At 41.8% G+C, this 15,251-nt stretch overlaps 1 protein-coding gene across 2 annotated transcripts in view; it reads left to right on the top strand.

Annotated features, from left to right (window-relative positions):
* PGM5 (phosphoglucomutase 5) overlaps positions 1-15,251 on the top strand; it is a 188,446-nt gene that overhangs the window by 122,006 nt on the left and 51,189 nt on the right. For both annotated transcript variants that reach the window (XM_055087150.1, XM_024126861.3), the window contains exon 8: positions 13,038-13,173. In XM_055087150.1, the coding sequence (XP_054943125.1) occupies positions 13,038-13,173 (136 nt within the window). The remainder of the gene's footprint in view (positions 1-13,037; positions 13,174-15,251) is intronic.

The raw sequence follows: 15,251 nt of genomic DNA, 5'->3' as shown, positions 1-15,251 counted from the left end.
CAGAATGCATTGTATTCAGGAAAGGTAAATGTTATTTTGAGAAATATTTATATGTAAATATGTGCACAGGTATCTACGTGTTTGCTAGATCTCACAGTAAAATGTATTTATTGTGGGTCATGGCCAAAAGACTGAAAAAGGCTGGTCTATATCCGGGGTTGGCAAACTTTTTCTGTAAAGGGCCAGATAGTAAATATTTTATGCTTTGTGAACTGAGAGGCTATGTACAGTCTCTTCCACAATTACTCAACTCAGTAATTGTAACACAGAAGCAGCCATAGACAGTGCATAAATGAGTATGGCTGTGTGCCAATAAAAGTTTACTTACAAAAATAAGCCTAAGTCCAAGTTTGGCCCATGGCCTGTAGTTCACTAACCTCTGACGTATAGAGTAGGGTAGAGAAGGGAGTATCAAGAAACAGTCTTGGAAATACCAGTGGGGAGGGGCTCATTTCTGAAGCCCTTTGCCTGCCTAGCTTAGACGTTGAGACTTGACTCAACTGGAAGTAGGAAACCATGGTCTTCACAGGGGGGAGGTCTGCTTGCAGCCACTTTCCAGCAAGCTTTGCTTTCAGACTGTTATGCTGATTGCAACATGTAGGCTGGACTAGAAGGGACTTCTAAAAGCCTCTCACTGTTATATTTGCTTGCCATTTTCCTTTCAAGGAGCACAAGAGATTTTTCAATGTGTAGAGCTCTAAAGGTATTGCCCACCCCTGCCATTCTTCAGGTTCTAGTGACATTGGCCTGATTTGCCAGATGAAGCTCCTGAACCCAAGAAGTAGTTAAGTGACTCACCCAGGGCCCCAGAGCCTGGAAAAGGCCTCCACTTGAATTAAACTACAGTTGAACTAAAAGACAGGTCTCCTGCCCTGCGGTGTATGCTGCTTTCCACTGTGCTGATCAGTCTTTCCGATGAAAGCAATGGCTAATTCCATCTCTCCAGCACCCGACAGTGAATGACTGTTAGAAGGCCTGAGGAACTGGACCACTCAGTCTTGGAAGGAAAAAGTGGATTCATGCTGTTCCTTATTAATGCCAGTTCTTGGAGAGGCACTGAGCTGAATATGTAAGAATCACCTGGGAAGCTTGCTAAAAATATAGATTTTCTGTCCTACCCTTGCTTGGAATCCCTGGCAAGGTGGAGCCTGAGAGTCTGCATTTTAAATAAATATCCTCATGTAATTCTGATGTGCAGTCAGGAGTAGGAAACATTGCTCTAGTGAAAACCAGTATTTGTTTTTCATCAGGAATGGTAGAAAGAGTGTGTCTGAGATGCCACACCAAGTTCGGTTCAGGAAGTCTAGAGGCCTGGTATGTGAGGCTGATGATTACGTTCAAGACCCTCACCTGCCACCTACAGACAAGCCACATGGTCTCTCTGACCCCTTACAATTCCAGCCTGTAAAAGTCAGCTGATCACAGGAGCTCCCCATCTACCTTGGGATATAGTTCTCAAAATCAAGTGAGCTAATTAAGGAAGGAGAAAGCAGAGAGATGGAAAGATTTTAGACCTGAGACTAGGGAGACACTTCTAAAACTTATCAAAGCTTTCTCTAGTGGAGGCCTTTTTCAGTGCCCCTGGGGCATGGAGCTGTTTACCAACTAGGAAAGCATAGTTTAGTGCCAAGAAACCTTGAAAATATGGTCTGCCTCAGGCTGAGGAATGCCAAGCTTTTTGCCCAAGAGAAGAAGGCTATACCCTGAGTGGAAATTTCCCTTGCCGGCATCTTGAGCTCCCAGAACTTTCCAAGGTAGCAAGCTGGTGATAGGATCAGAGTTCAGGCTTCTCTCCTGTGGAAAGGTGCAGGTCCTGGACAATAGGAAGCCTATATTTATTGCTCTGTCAAAGAACCAAGGTCATTTCACAAACCAAATCATCTTTTGTGCTAGAACCAGATATTCATCCACTTCCTGGGAAGGACTTTGGAAAACTCTTTTCCGAAAGAAAGGAGAACATTTTACAAATCCTTAAACAGAAGAAAACTATTCATCTAAATGGCATTCTGGCTAATTTTCTCAAGTTCCAAATTGGAAGGAATCTGGACTTGTTTCCCATACATAAAAGGGGATTACTAAAATACTAAAACTAAGAGCTAAAAAACCAAAAACTTTGAGGTTTGGGGGCAATTTGTTGATGATGCTCTATTGGTTGCCATCATTGTCGTCAGTTTTGTAAGAAGTCATACCATCTGGGGAGTGTATGAATTATCACGCCAAAGCTTGTCCCTTTACAGGTAACATAAAGAATTGCTCTGTTTGTGAATGCCTGGAAGACTTCCAAGCTGACCACCATCTTGAGTATTACTACTACTTTTGTTATGTATTTTTAAAAAGTTAATGTCAATAGCCCTACAAATTTGCCAAATAAAATCAGGCAATACAACAATGTTTTCTCTTTCCAAGACAGTGCTCTCTGTTGAGTTCTTCACAATAATAACACTTATCTTTTTAAATGAGCACTTAGTATGTGCTGGGGGCATTGCTAAGCCTTTTGTATACATCCATCTCTTTCTGGAAATTTGGAATTGAATCCAGGTCTCCTGGCACCAACATGGCTTGTCCCTCATTGTCACACCAAATTTTTTCACTGTGAACTCTGGAGTATAGTCTGGTGCTCTTGACATTGGCTATTTTTATAACTCTCCAGTCTCTAGCACAAAAGGAAGAGGCCCAGAGTATGTATGTGTTTCATTCACAGGAAGTCTCAAGTATCTTTCCAGTCTTTTGAGATTTTTCTGTATCCCTTTGCTTGCCATGCAACTGTAAATGCCCTGAGGACAGGGACCATGTCTCTCTTGCTCAGCTCTATTTCTTATATATATGATAGGCTTTGAGTGATTGTGGGTTGGATGGAAAGATAGAAGGAAGGAAGGAAGGAAGGAAGGGAGGAAGGGAGGAAGGGAGGAAGGGAGAGAGGAAGGGAGGAAGGCTGGAAAGATGGATGGAAGGTAGATGGATGGAAGGAAAGAAGGGAGGAAGAAACAAAGAATTTCCATTTTGGTATTTCTTCTTTGCAATGTTAGTAGTTATATTTTTATCATTCTTGAGTGGCTGTATTTCTCGAAATCTGGGCATTAGAGTATCCCAAGATTTGGGAGAATTCATAAAAACAAAACCACATAAATATAGTCCAGTTGGAAGGTGGTGAGGAAGGATTTTATGAATGATATTAAAATTGGAATTATATGAAATTTTGAAATAAACTTTTGGTAGTTTCAATTATCACATCATTGTTAGCACAAATTAATAGCTAACAAAGTGCTTCTAGGAAAATTCATTCCCAAGACCTGTGTTAATGAACAGATTTAAAAATTTAAATCCTGTTAAGTATTTATAATTCATTTTATTAACATATTTATTTCCTGGAGGGGAGTGGAGGCTGCTGACAATTACCTGTAAATAGCCGTGTTCAATAGCGGCTAGGTTCCAGCTTTAGTGATCTTTTGTATATAAAGATCTTCTTACAGCCTTTAGCAGAGACATTCTCTGCTCTATTGTCTTATGGTTTATATTACTGACTTACCCTCCGGCTGCTTTGTGAATGGACGTTTTATTTTCCCTAACAGTTAAACAGTATATAACACTTTAAAGTTCCATACCTGCTTCTTCATCTGTATTTCACACATGAACTATGTACATCCTAACTCAAGATTAGGTTCACAGGAGTGCTGTTGAATATTGAATAGGTTTAACTGTCTCTTATTTATACAGTTATTTTTATTTAATACCAGATTTTTTTAAGGTACAATAAAGGAAAGCTTTAGTTCATTCCCTATTTAGATCATCATTAACTCTACATTTGGCAGTTTTCACATCTGTCCAGTCTCTAGGCCAGAGAAGGAGGCCCATATATCTGTGAATTTCAGATTATTGAGGTTCTACCACATTTCTATCTCTTATTTCTGGCTGATTTTTGTAAATTTGGCTGGGTAGCAGATGTGACGTGAGGAGGCTGTGATGACAGCATTATCAGCACTAGGAGAGCAATTTCTCTGCTGGGCAAGTTGAAACAGGCTGTGTGCACATGTGCGATTCAATCTAGGCTGGGCCAGAGCACAGAGGTGCTGTGATTGACACTCCCCAGGAGACTCCTTGTAAACTCTGAAAACTGAAACTCTCTTCTGGACCCTCTACAAACTCTCAACCCCTGTGCTGGGAAAGAGAGCTCCCACCTGGAGTGGAAAGAATGTCTCCATCAAAAACAAAACAAAACAAAACCTTTTCTTGGGGTCGCCACAGTTCCAGTTCCACTGACCCTTTCAATGATGAAAAGTGGCAAGAGGGGGTGTTGTGTGACACCCAAGTGTGGAGCAGGAAGAAAGGAATGGGGCCTCCCTCTGAGGCTGTGTCCACACTTACCAGTGCATCCTGGGACTGGGAATCCTGGGAAATCATTCTTCAATCTTCACGGATTGAAGAATTCCAAACAGACTAAGGGTTTCCTTCACAGTGTCTACTAGGGGACTTTTAACAAGGGGGCCCATCCCTTAGTATTTAAGATGCAGTCCCTAAAGTTGTGCTTTGAGGCTTCCCCTGCTGCTCTCTCCCAGGTACCAGGTAGCCCCACTGAGAACAAAGTACAATGCCTAAAGAGTGACAGGTCCTCAATCCTGTGGTGCAGGCTTTAAACCTGCTGGAGAGATTTCTGGTTCAGCTTATGACCAAGCAAGGAACAATTCCTAGAGAGTTGTGTTGCTCCCATCAGCACTGGAGACAAAGAAATGGGATGGGACATACGAGTCAGGAGGGCCCGTACCTTGGCTTTGCTCCTGTGAGGGACGAGCGTCAGCTGGCCAGCCCTGACGCAGTTAACGCTTTCTCCTCCTCTGGGATAGATGGGATAGATGGCCTGGCTGCTGTAGGGCCTGTGTTAATGAAACAGTGCTAATACTTGTTATTTACTGAGCATCTCTTGAGTGATAAGTACATTCTTAGGGCCTCCTATATGTCATTTCACTGAGACTTCTTGACTCTAAAATGAACTAGGTACCTTAATGACCACAGATAAGGTAATTGAGGCTTAGAGAGGAAAGTCGAGCCACTGGCCAAGTTCACATGGCAGAGCCAGGATTCCAACCCAGTCTTACTCTGCTGCTCCTGTTTTAGGACATGCCAAAGGTGTCCTTTTCTCCCATCTGGTTAATCCTTTTAGATGGGGATGGGATGCATGCCGGGGACGTGGGAGAATGGTGTCACGTAAGCAGCACAGCACCAGGAGATGACAGTCCCAGTTAGACCCTGTTAGACCTTGACTCCCCCTCTCCGTCATTGAACTTCCTTACACAGATCACTTCTCTGGGCCTCAGTTTCCTCATTTATAAGCTGAATCTGTTCAATGGGATCATCTATAAAGTTTTTTCCCATATATCTTTTCAGGTTGCTTCTAGCTTTTAGTGAGGAGTGAATCTGATGAATCACACTATGTACTAGAGTTTCACCTAATCATTCATTTACTCATTCAATGAAGGTTTACTGTGCACCTTCTATGAGCCAGGGCCAGGATAGAATGATGAGTCATTTCAGATATGGGTCCTTCCCTCATGGAGTTTACAGGGTGTTGCAACGGTCAGGATATTAGCCAAGAGCCCTGCTGCATTATTGTGTCAAACACTATTATTATTATTATCATCATCATCATCAAATTTATTGTTACATAGCATTGGGAGCCAGGATGCCAAAAGCGCAGCATGAGCTACACTGTCGGTTACTGCCATCCTACCTTTCTGAGCTGACAGCTGGCTCTGACCCGCTTACATGCAGGACAGCTTTGTTTTCCAATTGTAAACATTGTAGAGCATTAATTTTTTAAGAAGCATTTCTTTTTAAGCGTGGAAAAGTGACATTTTTTCCATAAGCCCTGCTTTTTGGCCAGATTTAAAGAGCTGAACATGAGCAGTTTGAGACATGGAAAAAAAACAACAAAAACAACAACCTGTCACAGTTCAATAGCATGTTCTCAAATCTCAGATTCCCTGCAAGGGGTGCCTCCCAGTGTTCCCTCATAACTTCACTATTTTGAAAAGACAAATTCTTGAGTGGATAAAAAGAGGATGGAAAGAATTTCACTGCAAATTAATGAAAACTTCATTTGTAAATGAAAAGGGTAAATCCATAGGAGAGGAGAAGTAAAGGGAAATTTGGCAACTTTTCCTGAATGTCTAGTGTGAGGAGGAAAAAATACCAATCCATCACCCAGATCTTCAGAAGGGTTGCCTCAGGTCTAACCACCTAGGGCATTTTATCTGCCTCACTGCAGCTCCTGAGGACCACTGGCGTTACTGGGCATTTCCAGCAGTGGTTATATCCACAGGCGTTGGAGCCAAACTGCCCAGGTGTGAATCCTCTTTTCACCACTTAGTGGCCATGTGACTTCATACAAATGACCTAACCTCAATCTCTTATCTGTAAAGAGAAGCTATCAAATTGTCAAAATTAGATAATAGATGTATAAAGTACTGAGTGAAGTGCCTGGTGCCTTGCTGTTATTTTTCCAAAAATGGAATTTATCTTGCTGTGTAATTCTGCATCAAGAGCAAGTATATAGATATATTTCCTATCGTTTCTGGCTCTAGGAAATGTGTGCTTAGGTATGTGCTGTATATGCACATATCCTGAAAACCATCAGGAACCTCTTTAAGCAAGTGGCCTTCCTTATCAGCTGGCCAGCCACCTTGGTATGCATGGGATGGAGAGGTTTCCTGGGATATTGTTCATTTCCTGCTAAAATGGGGAAAGTCCCAGGCACACCAGGATGAGTTGGTTACCCCAAATTCGGCAAGACCCTCACAAGATTTCCAGACAAAAGGGGTAGGGGAAAACCATGATACTGAAGCTGGCTCCAGTGAGAGGGCACCCCCCCGACTAGGGCCAGGGGCATCCATCGAACTAGAGACCAATGACCACTTTCCTTTAGTGCCAAATTTGAGCAAATAGAGGAAGAGGCCTAATTCCCTACCCCTAAGTAATCTGCCCCCGATATGGGACTGTTTTGAGTAGGCTTCTCTTAAAACAGTGGTTCTCAACTCTGGCTGCTCATAAAAATTACCCAAGGAATTAAAAAATATGTATACTGATGCCTGGGTCCCATTGCCAAAAATTCTGATTTTATTGTTCCGGGGGTGGGGCCTGAGCATTGATATTTTTAATAAGTTCTTTAGGAGATTCTAATGGGCAGCCTGGGTTGAGAACCACTAACTTATTTCTATCTTGGAGTTGGCAACAGGTGCATAATGACTTATATTTCCCCAAATGACCAATTCAGACTTTCCTGATCTGAGTTTCAGCTGAGATGACTTGATCTTTTAGTAACATGTGTTGTGTTTTATTGAGTTGATTTGCCCGTGCTGGCATTTCCATTTGAGGAAAATTCCTTTGAGATTGAGTACTCTCTTTTTTTCCCCCATTTCTTTCATGTCAGTATACTTACTGGTGTACTGCCTAGCTCAAAGTAATATGGTTTTAAAGCTTGAGAAAATTCAAAGTCTAGTTTTGGGGAATAGAAGAGTATGGATGTTCCTGATAAGAAAAAAATAGACCTGTTTTTGGTGTCAGTTTTTCCTGGAGTTGTGGCAGAGAGAGCTGAGCCCCTTCCTTCTGGTATCTGGGTGGGGATGACTGCTTTTCCAGGCTGGTCAAAGCAAGTCTGAGTGGGCTTCGGGCTGGGCTAGCCTGGATAGAGGAAGGACAGTTGAGTGGTACTTACAGGCTTTGGAAATATGGGTTAAAGCTTCTTGCAATGTTCGGAACCAGGTGGCAAGCTCTGGCTGCACCACCAGCCAGAAGTCCAGAGGAAGCAAACTTCAAAAATTGTACTGTATTATTCAATGCTAAGGAGAAATGAGCTATTAAGACGTGAAAAGACATGGAGGAACCTTAAATGCATATTACTAAGTGAAAGAAGCCAAACGAAAAAGTCCAATTATATGATAATCTGGAAAAGGCAAAACAATAAAGATAATAAAAGGATTAGTGGTTGCCAGGGGCTATGAGGAAGGGAAGGATGAATAGTCAGAACACAGAGGAGTTTTAGGGCAGTGAAACTGTTCTGTATGATACCGTAATGGTGGGTATATGTTTGTCAAAACCCATAGAATGTACAACACCATCAGTGAACCCTAACGTGAACTATGGACTTTGGGTGATGATGTGTCAGTGTAGGTTCATCATTTGTAACAAACATCCCACTCTGGTGCAGGATATTGATGGTGGGGAGATTGTGTTTGTGTGAAGACAGGGACTCTTTTGGGAACTCTCCGTTCTTTTCATTCAATTTTGCTATGAAGCTAAAACTGCTCTAAAAAATAAAATCTATTAAAAATTGTACAGGCAATAGTATGCATGTATAAATATTAGTGTCGATGAATTTTTTTCTGGAATCTCATGTTCTAAAGATGGAGCAGCTGTGAATATATGAAATGAGGAAGTAAAAGAGCTATTTTATTTGTTTTTTTCCCGAACAACTGTTTAACTGTTCACAGAGTGTAGAGATTTTGCCTGGGAAGATAGGGGGTGAAACACAGGCTGAGTGAGCTCCTCTTCGTGCCCGGTCAGCAATAGTAGAAATGCCCTAGGGGTCATTGGGATGAATCTAAAGCTTTGTCCTTGCTAGTGGAGTCTCTCTGTGAGGTGAACAAAACACATCCTCTAAGCCCAGCTTCCCCCAAGGCTAATGTTGACAGCTCAGCAGTGCACTGCCTTCCCTGTTCTCATTTTCTGTCAAGTCCCAAAGCCTTACAGGACATCCTGATCCTAATCCCAAAACCTGTGAGCCCCACGAGGGAGTCATATTCAGTCTCTATGCTCTAAATAGCTATTACTCAATCTAAGAAATGGGATGAGCAATAGTTCAAAATTCATCACTTGTTCATCAGCAGTGTTGATCCCTTTAATATCCCAGCTAACCCTTGGTAGATGGGATTTCATGTTTTCAAATGTGAATTTGTACACACCGTTGACAACATTAAAATTTTTATTTTTTTCTTATAATGAAAATAATATACATTTATTGTGGAAATACTGCAAAGGAAAAAGAAAACATCTGCAATTCTACTGCTTCAGAGATAACACTGTTAACAGCTGGGTGTGTATCCTGTTGATAACCTGTGCACACACATAAATACATATCTAAATGTGTTTTTCTACAAAAAAAATACCGAATACTCTTTTTTGGTAACCTGATTTTTTAACATTTATTAAAATTGGTTGAATATCATTTCATGTGTTACCAAAGATTCTTATTCAATATTTTATCTACACAAGTTTTTGTATGTATTTTCCACAATTTCCTATTCTTTAACAATTAGTATTAATTTTTCAACTTTCCCTCTTCTTTTAAAAACAATTTATTTTCCTTTTTATTATTTCTTCAACTTTCCCTCTTCTTTAAGCTGCTTTAGTGAACGTCCTTTTGACTAAAATTTAAGAAATAGAATAGCTGGGTCCAAAGCTGGTTGCTATTTTAAGGCTGTTGATTATTGTTGCCAAACTATTCCACCAAACTGTACACATTTACACTGGTACTTTGCTAGTACTAGGTGTTCCCCTGCCCCTAATGAACGCTTGCTAATTTGAAAGTCCCCAAATGGGATTCCATTTTATGGACTTTTCTTTGACCGAGGTGAGATTGAACATTTTTTCAAATGCTTTTGACCGTCAATGTTTTTCACTTGAAAATTGCTCATTTGTGCCTATCCACCCAGTTATCTATTGGGGTTCCTCTTTTTCTGATTAACTTATAAAAACATTTTAAATATAAAGTCTGTTAGTCCTGTCATATATAGTGTCAGCATTTCTCGCATCCATTTTCACTCTGTTTATAGTGGGGTTTTAGGAAACCATTTGATGCCTTTGTATTTTCTGCATTTCCTGTTGAATTTATCTGTCATGGATACGGCATTAGAGTTCATTTGCCTTAAAGTTATTAAAAGGAGAGTTGTTTCCCCAAAGCCCCCTCTAAAGCACATTATGAGAGTTCAGTGGAATCATGTGTGTATAACTGCAAGTCATCAGTGTCTCTATCCCCACCTCGAACAGTGGTAAAGAGCACAGTTAATTTTACTTGATCATTGGCCCCTTAGGAGTCTGGGCAATGTTTAACTTGTAGGTGAGAATATCCCAGCCAGTTCACAATTCACTGTGTGGTTGGCGACAAAGGGTTGAGGTGGGTTCGTGTGGGTTTTTTTTTTTTTTTTTTGATTCTGCTAAAATAACTTTATGTCTCTCTCCCCTAAATTATGACATCTTATCAGATGTCAGACTTATCATCTAATGGGTCTATCTCTAGGTAATGTAATCCAGCTGGAGATTCAAGGTATGCAAAGCCCATGTTTTAAAACAAAAAGGTATTTCTCTCCAGCCAATAAATAAAAGTGATTTTTTTTCACCTGTAAAAGGACAAAGGATTTTGAAATTATCCCACTGGGCAGGGCTTCGTAGACTTGTTTTTTTTGCACTAGGTCATGGAGCTAACCCAGCATCTTCCAAATTTCTTCCATTTTTGTAGCAGTGTGCAGAGTTCCTTGGATGGGACTAGAGTCACTCCATGCTGTGATGATTAAAAGCCCAGGGTGGGCTTCCCTGGTGGCACAGTGGTTGAGAGTCCGCCTGCCTATGCAGGGGACACGGGTTCGTGCCCCGGTCCGGGAAGATCCCACATGCCGCGGAGCGGCTAGGCCCGTGAGCCATGGCCGCTGAGCCTGCGCGCCCGGAGCCTGTGCTCCGTAACGGGAGGGGCCACCACAGTGAGAGGCCCGTGTACCGCAAAAAAAAAAAAAAAAAAAAAAAAAAGCCCAGGGTCTTCTCAGGCTAGAGACAGCCACAACCAGACATCTAAAAGTGTCATCAGCAGACCATTGATCAGTGTATGGAGGAGCCAGACTTGATCATTTCTCCTTTTAAGTATCTTCACTGCCCTCTCGAGGTTGTATGTTTTCCTTTTTGAGGAAAAACATGTAACATTTTAACACTGCAAATGTACCAAGAAGTATAAATGGTCCATAGCTTTGGCGAGAAGTTCTCAAAGTTGCCTAACTTAACTAAGGTATTGTTTCAGTCCATTGTCAAAGTTTAAACAGCTCTGTGTCATTGGGTCTTCCTTTCTGAGTTTCTGTGTTTCATAGCCCTGAAACCCAAGTACTGTTGTCCATTCTTATTGCTCTATTGCAAGAAGAAATGATCCAACCCCTGGTCCCAGTCTCCTGGTCTTAAGACATTGCTGTAGCTAGAGTCAGAGGATAAAATTAAATGAATGACTGAGAACAATTTGCCTCAAAGTACGTACTGAGGCATCAGCACCAGGTTGGTACTTTATGTGAATTACCAATAAGATCAACAACAAGACAACCACTTGTGACATGCCAGTCATTGATCTAAATACCTGGGCATATTTAGTTACTTCATCATGATAGTAACCCATGAGGTAGGGGCTATTATTTCCCTATGTTACAGATGAGGACAACAAGTCACACAAAGGTCAGTGGCTGAGCCAGAATTTGAATGTGAACAATCTGACTCCAGACCCTACCCAATGAGTGTGATTAAATTCATATGACAGCTCAACAAGATGGGTGATGGTGTCCCCATTTTACAGATGAGAAGCTGAGACTCAGAAAGGTTAACAACTTTGCGATAACTTCTCACATTCCAGGGAAGTAGAAGAGTTTAGTTTTAAACCCTAATTCCAAAGCCTTCCCCATGCTTTTTCCATTATATCACCTTTCTTACACTACAACACATTCCTTTGTATTCAGGACAGAGCTTACAGTTGGCCAATAGACAGATGCTTAAATGAGCCTCCAACATATTCCTCTGGGTTCTTTTTTACAGGAAGCTACCTGTTTAGCCTGCACACTTTATCGTGTAAATGCCACAATATGAGCTGCCTCTCTTTCTATGTAAATAGCTAGAGGAATAAGCTTCCCAGTTCCTTCCTGCCTCAGGGACTTTGTGCTTTGTCCCCAGATCTCTGCATGGCTGACTCCTTCTTCTCAGGTATCCGCTCACATATCATCACTTCAGTGGGGCTGACCCTGACTACCTGTATTCGTTTCCTAATGCTGCCATAACAGATTACCAAGAACTGGGTGGCTTAAAACAACAGAAATTAATTTTCTTCTAGTTGTGGAGGCCAGAAGTCTAAACTCAAGGTGTTGGCTGAGCCATGCTTCCTCTGAAGTCTTTAGGGGAGAATCCTTCCTTGCCTCTTTCAATTTCTGGTGTCTCCCTGCCTTCCTTGGCTTGTGGCAGCATAATTCTGATCTCCACTTCTGTCTTCACATAACCTGCTCCTTTGGATTTCTCCTCTCTGTGTCTTCTCTTCTCAGAATACTTGTCATTGGATTTTGGGCCCACCTGGGTAATCCAAGCTGATCTCACCCCAACATCCTTAACTTAATTATATCTGCAGGACTATTTCCCCAGAGAAGGTCACATTCACGGGTTCTGGGTGGCCATGTCTTCGGCGGGTGCAGTGGGGTTGGGGAGTACCATTCAACCCCACCCTAGGTAAGCTGCGCTGCCCTAGTAAAGAAGTCTTTGCTGATATCATGTTCTGTGACATTATTACCCAGTTTAATTTTTTTCATAGCTCTTGTCCTTATTTGACACATGTTGTTCTTTCATCTACTTTTCTGTTGCCTCCCTGCCTACTTGAATTCAAACTTGATGAATAAAGAGCTATCTTGTTCACTGCCATATCCCTAGTACCTAGACCAATGCTTGCTGTACTGTCAGGATCACCAAATATTTACTGAATGAACGATACCATTAGTCAAATGTGAGGTCAACTTGGCTCTTGGATCCTTTCAACAACTTCCAGGATTTTATTTTACTTTTTGATATTGTTTTATGTTATTTGAATTTCGGTTGCATATTTTTAGAAATGCAAGTTTATTGTGGGACATGTTTTTAACACAATAGATACATATATCCTACCATTTCAATGTAACACTCAAGTGCTAACTGGTCTTCATAGTTCATTTAGCTTTAACTTTTTCCCCGTGAACAAATCTTCAGCAGACTATTCCTTTCTCCCATAGGCTCTGATCACCTCCGGGAAAAAGATGGCCTCTGGGCTGTCTTGGTCTGGCTCTCCATTATCGCTGCCCGGAAGCAGAGTGTGGAGGAAATTGTCCGAGATCACTGGGCCAAATTTGGCCGCCACTACTACTGCAGGTGAGAAGGGCAAGGGTCTCCGTATGGACCCTGGGAAACTGCTCTTAGAGAAAGTTTTTTTTAAAAAAGTGGGCTAGAACCTTAGGAGGGAGGCATCTTTCAGGAAGATCTGAGGAGCACAGACGCTAGAGCCAGATAACCCTGAGAGGTGGTAGGAGTGGTGTCAAGAGTACCCCTCCCCTGGTGACACCCCTCTGTCATCTTTTCATCCTGTCTGTACGGTGGGCGGCCATCCGCAGAGGGAATCTGCACTGCAGAACCTTGAAAGGTCCTTTGGTGGCCATGTAAGTTGTACAGTCAGACCGGGGGCTTTCCTTGTTGGCTTTCCACCCGTAATTATCAAGGAAAGGGAGGCAAAGACAGAAGCTCCCACTAATGGTCCAAACCGTGACCAAGATGCCTGAGCTGGCATCCTCTGAAGGGACCTCATGGCTCAGGAGCCCCAGATTTTGCTAAAGTTTTGTCCCCATGAAAGGAGTTACAGAAAAAAGAAATATTACCCTGGGAAGGAGGGAGGGGAAAAGTCAGTGGCAAAGAGCTTACGGTTGGGGGTTTCTACTGCTTTCCTGTTGTTGAAGCAAGCGATGGGGGCAGAGTCTTCTGGCTGTGTGGCTGCCTGCTAGATATGCTAGTACCAAGCCATGGTTTAGGGGGAGCAGTGGTCGGAAAGGATGTTAACCGTGGAGAATGTGGGATTAGGGCAGGGGATCCTTGGGTAGTCTCAGCGGCTCTCTGTGTATTAAAAACAGAGATGGTGCCTCATTTGCTTTGCTTAGGAATAGTTAACTACTTTGGATGTTTGGTTGCGTTTCAAGAGCTTAAGGGACAGAAAGAAAGCTTTAGACTTCCCTTATAAGGTGATTGTTTCTTCTCTTAAGAGGTCATTTACTTAGATAAATATCAGAGAATAAGGAAGCCTGTGATAGTTTTCAGTAAAATCAAAGAGACTGCAGTGCTCTGGGAAATGTAGACAGCGCCATCATATTCTTGGTTCCTGTTTAGTTAAGAAGGCTGAGGATGTGACAGCCAGGAAATCACCTCAAATTATTCATTGTGTTATAAAATAAGGACTCTCAAGGCAGGTGGGAACTTGTTTTATTCACTAGTATTTCTAACAAGTGCCAAAAATCCTGATTCTTGTGGGCTTTTTTGGCATACCAAAGGGACCAATTGGCACGGCAAATCCTTTTATTGCCTGAAACTGCTCCAAAACATCCAACCTGACAAAATATATTATGACTGCCAACCTCTGGCTTAGTGAGATCGCTTTGAGTCAGGGATGTGTTCCTCATAATTTGTGGAATGATTATCTAGCTTTCTGCCAGCATTTTGAAGACATGGTATTATGATAAGTGTATTTATAATCTAGTTCATTTTTTTGTGGCCAAGAGGTTACATGACAATTACTTTTTTCATAGCAAATACCTTATTAGAGAATATAATGCAGTGGATATATAAATTCTTGTAGGACTTTGAGTTATGTTTCAGATTTCTGTACAAGGAGATCACAGAGGTAAAGAAAAAGGGAGGAGGGAAAAGGTAGAATGAAAGTAAACATTTCCTTCAGCCTCTGGGAAAGGTAGGTTAGAAGTGCTTGTGAAAGAAAATGATTTCTAGCCTGACTGTTTTCTTGGTGGGGAGGAGATAGTTAAACGGTTTTGGTTTAACTAATAGTGAGCCTGAAGTTGTATCTGAGAACCCAGATGATTTTCGTTGTATGAGTGGACCCCAGAAGGAATTCTCCATTTTGAAATTTCTTTCCTCAAAAGTGTGTTGGCGGTGGTGATGGTCAGAGGGTGTTTTTTGGGGTAGCGAGGGGAAGGTAGTGCTAGAACCGGCGTGTGTATGAAGATGAGCATTTGGGCAGCTGGTCTGATGATCTCAGCCATAGACTGGATGTGACCTGTCACATTAGTGTATTTTCTCAACTTCTAAATCTCTTTCAGTGCCTCTCTGTCTCCTGCTACACCCTCTTATCCCAACCTCCTGCCCCTTTCTGCTTGGCTGGGTTTTACCTTCCCAAAAAGTTATCTTTTTTTTTTTTTTTTTTTTTTTTGCGTTATTGGGCCTCTCACTGT

This window comes from Physeter macrocephalus, chromosome 9 (genome assembly GCF_002837175.3).
Source record: "Physeter macrocephalus isolate SW-GA chromosome 9, ASM283717v5, whole genome shotgun sequence".
In the NCBI taxonomy this organism is placed as follows: Eukaryota; Metazoa; Chordata; class Mammalia; order Artiodactyla; family Physeteridae; genus Physeter; species Physeter macrocephalus.
Note: the sequence above shows the minus strand (reverse complement) of the source record. Positions and strands in the feature narration are given on the sequence as shown.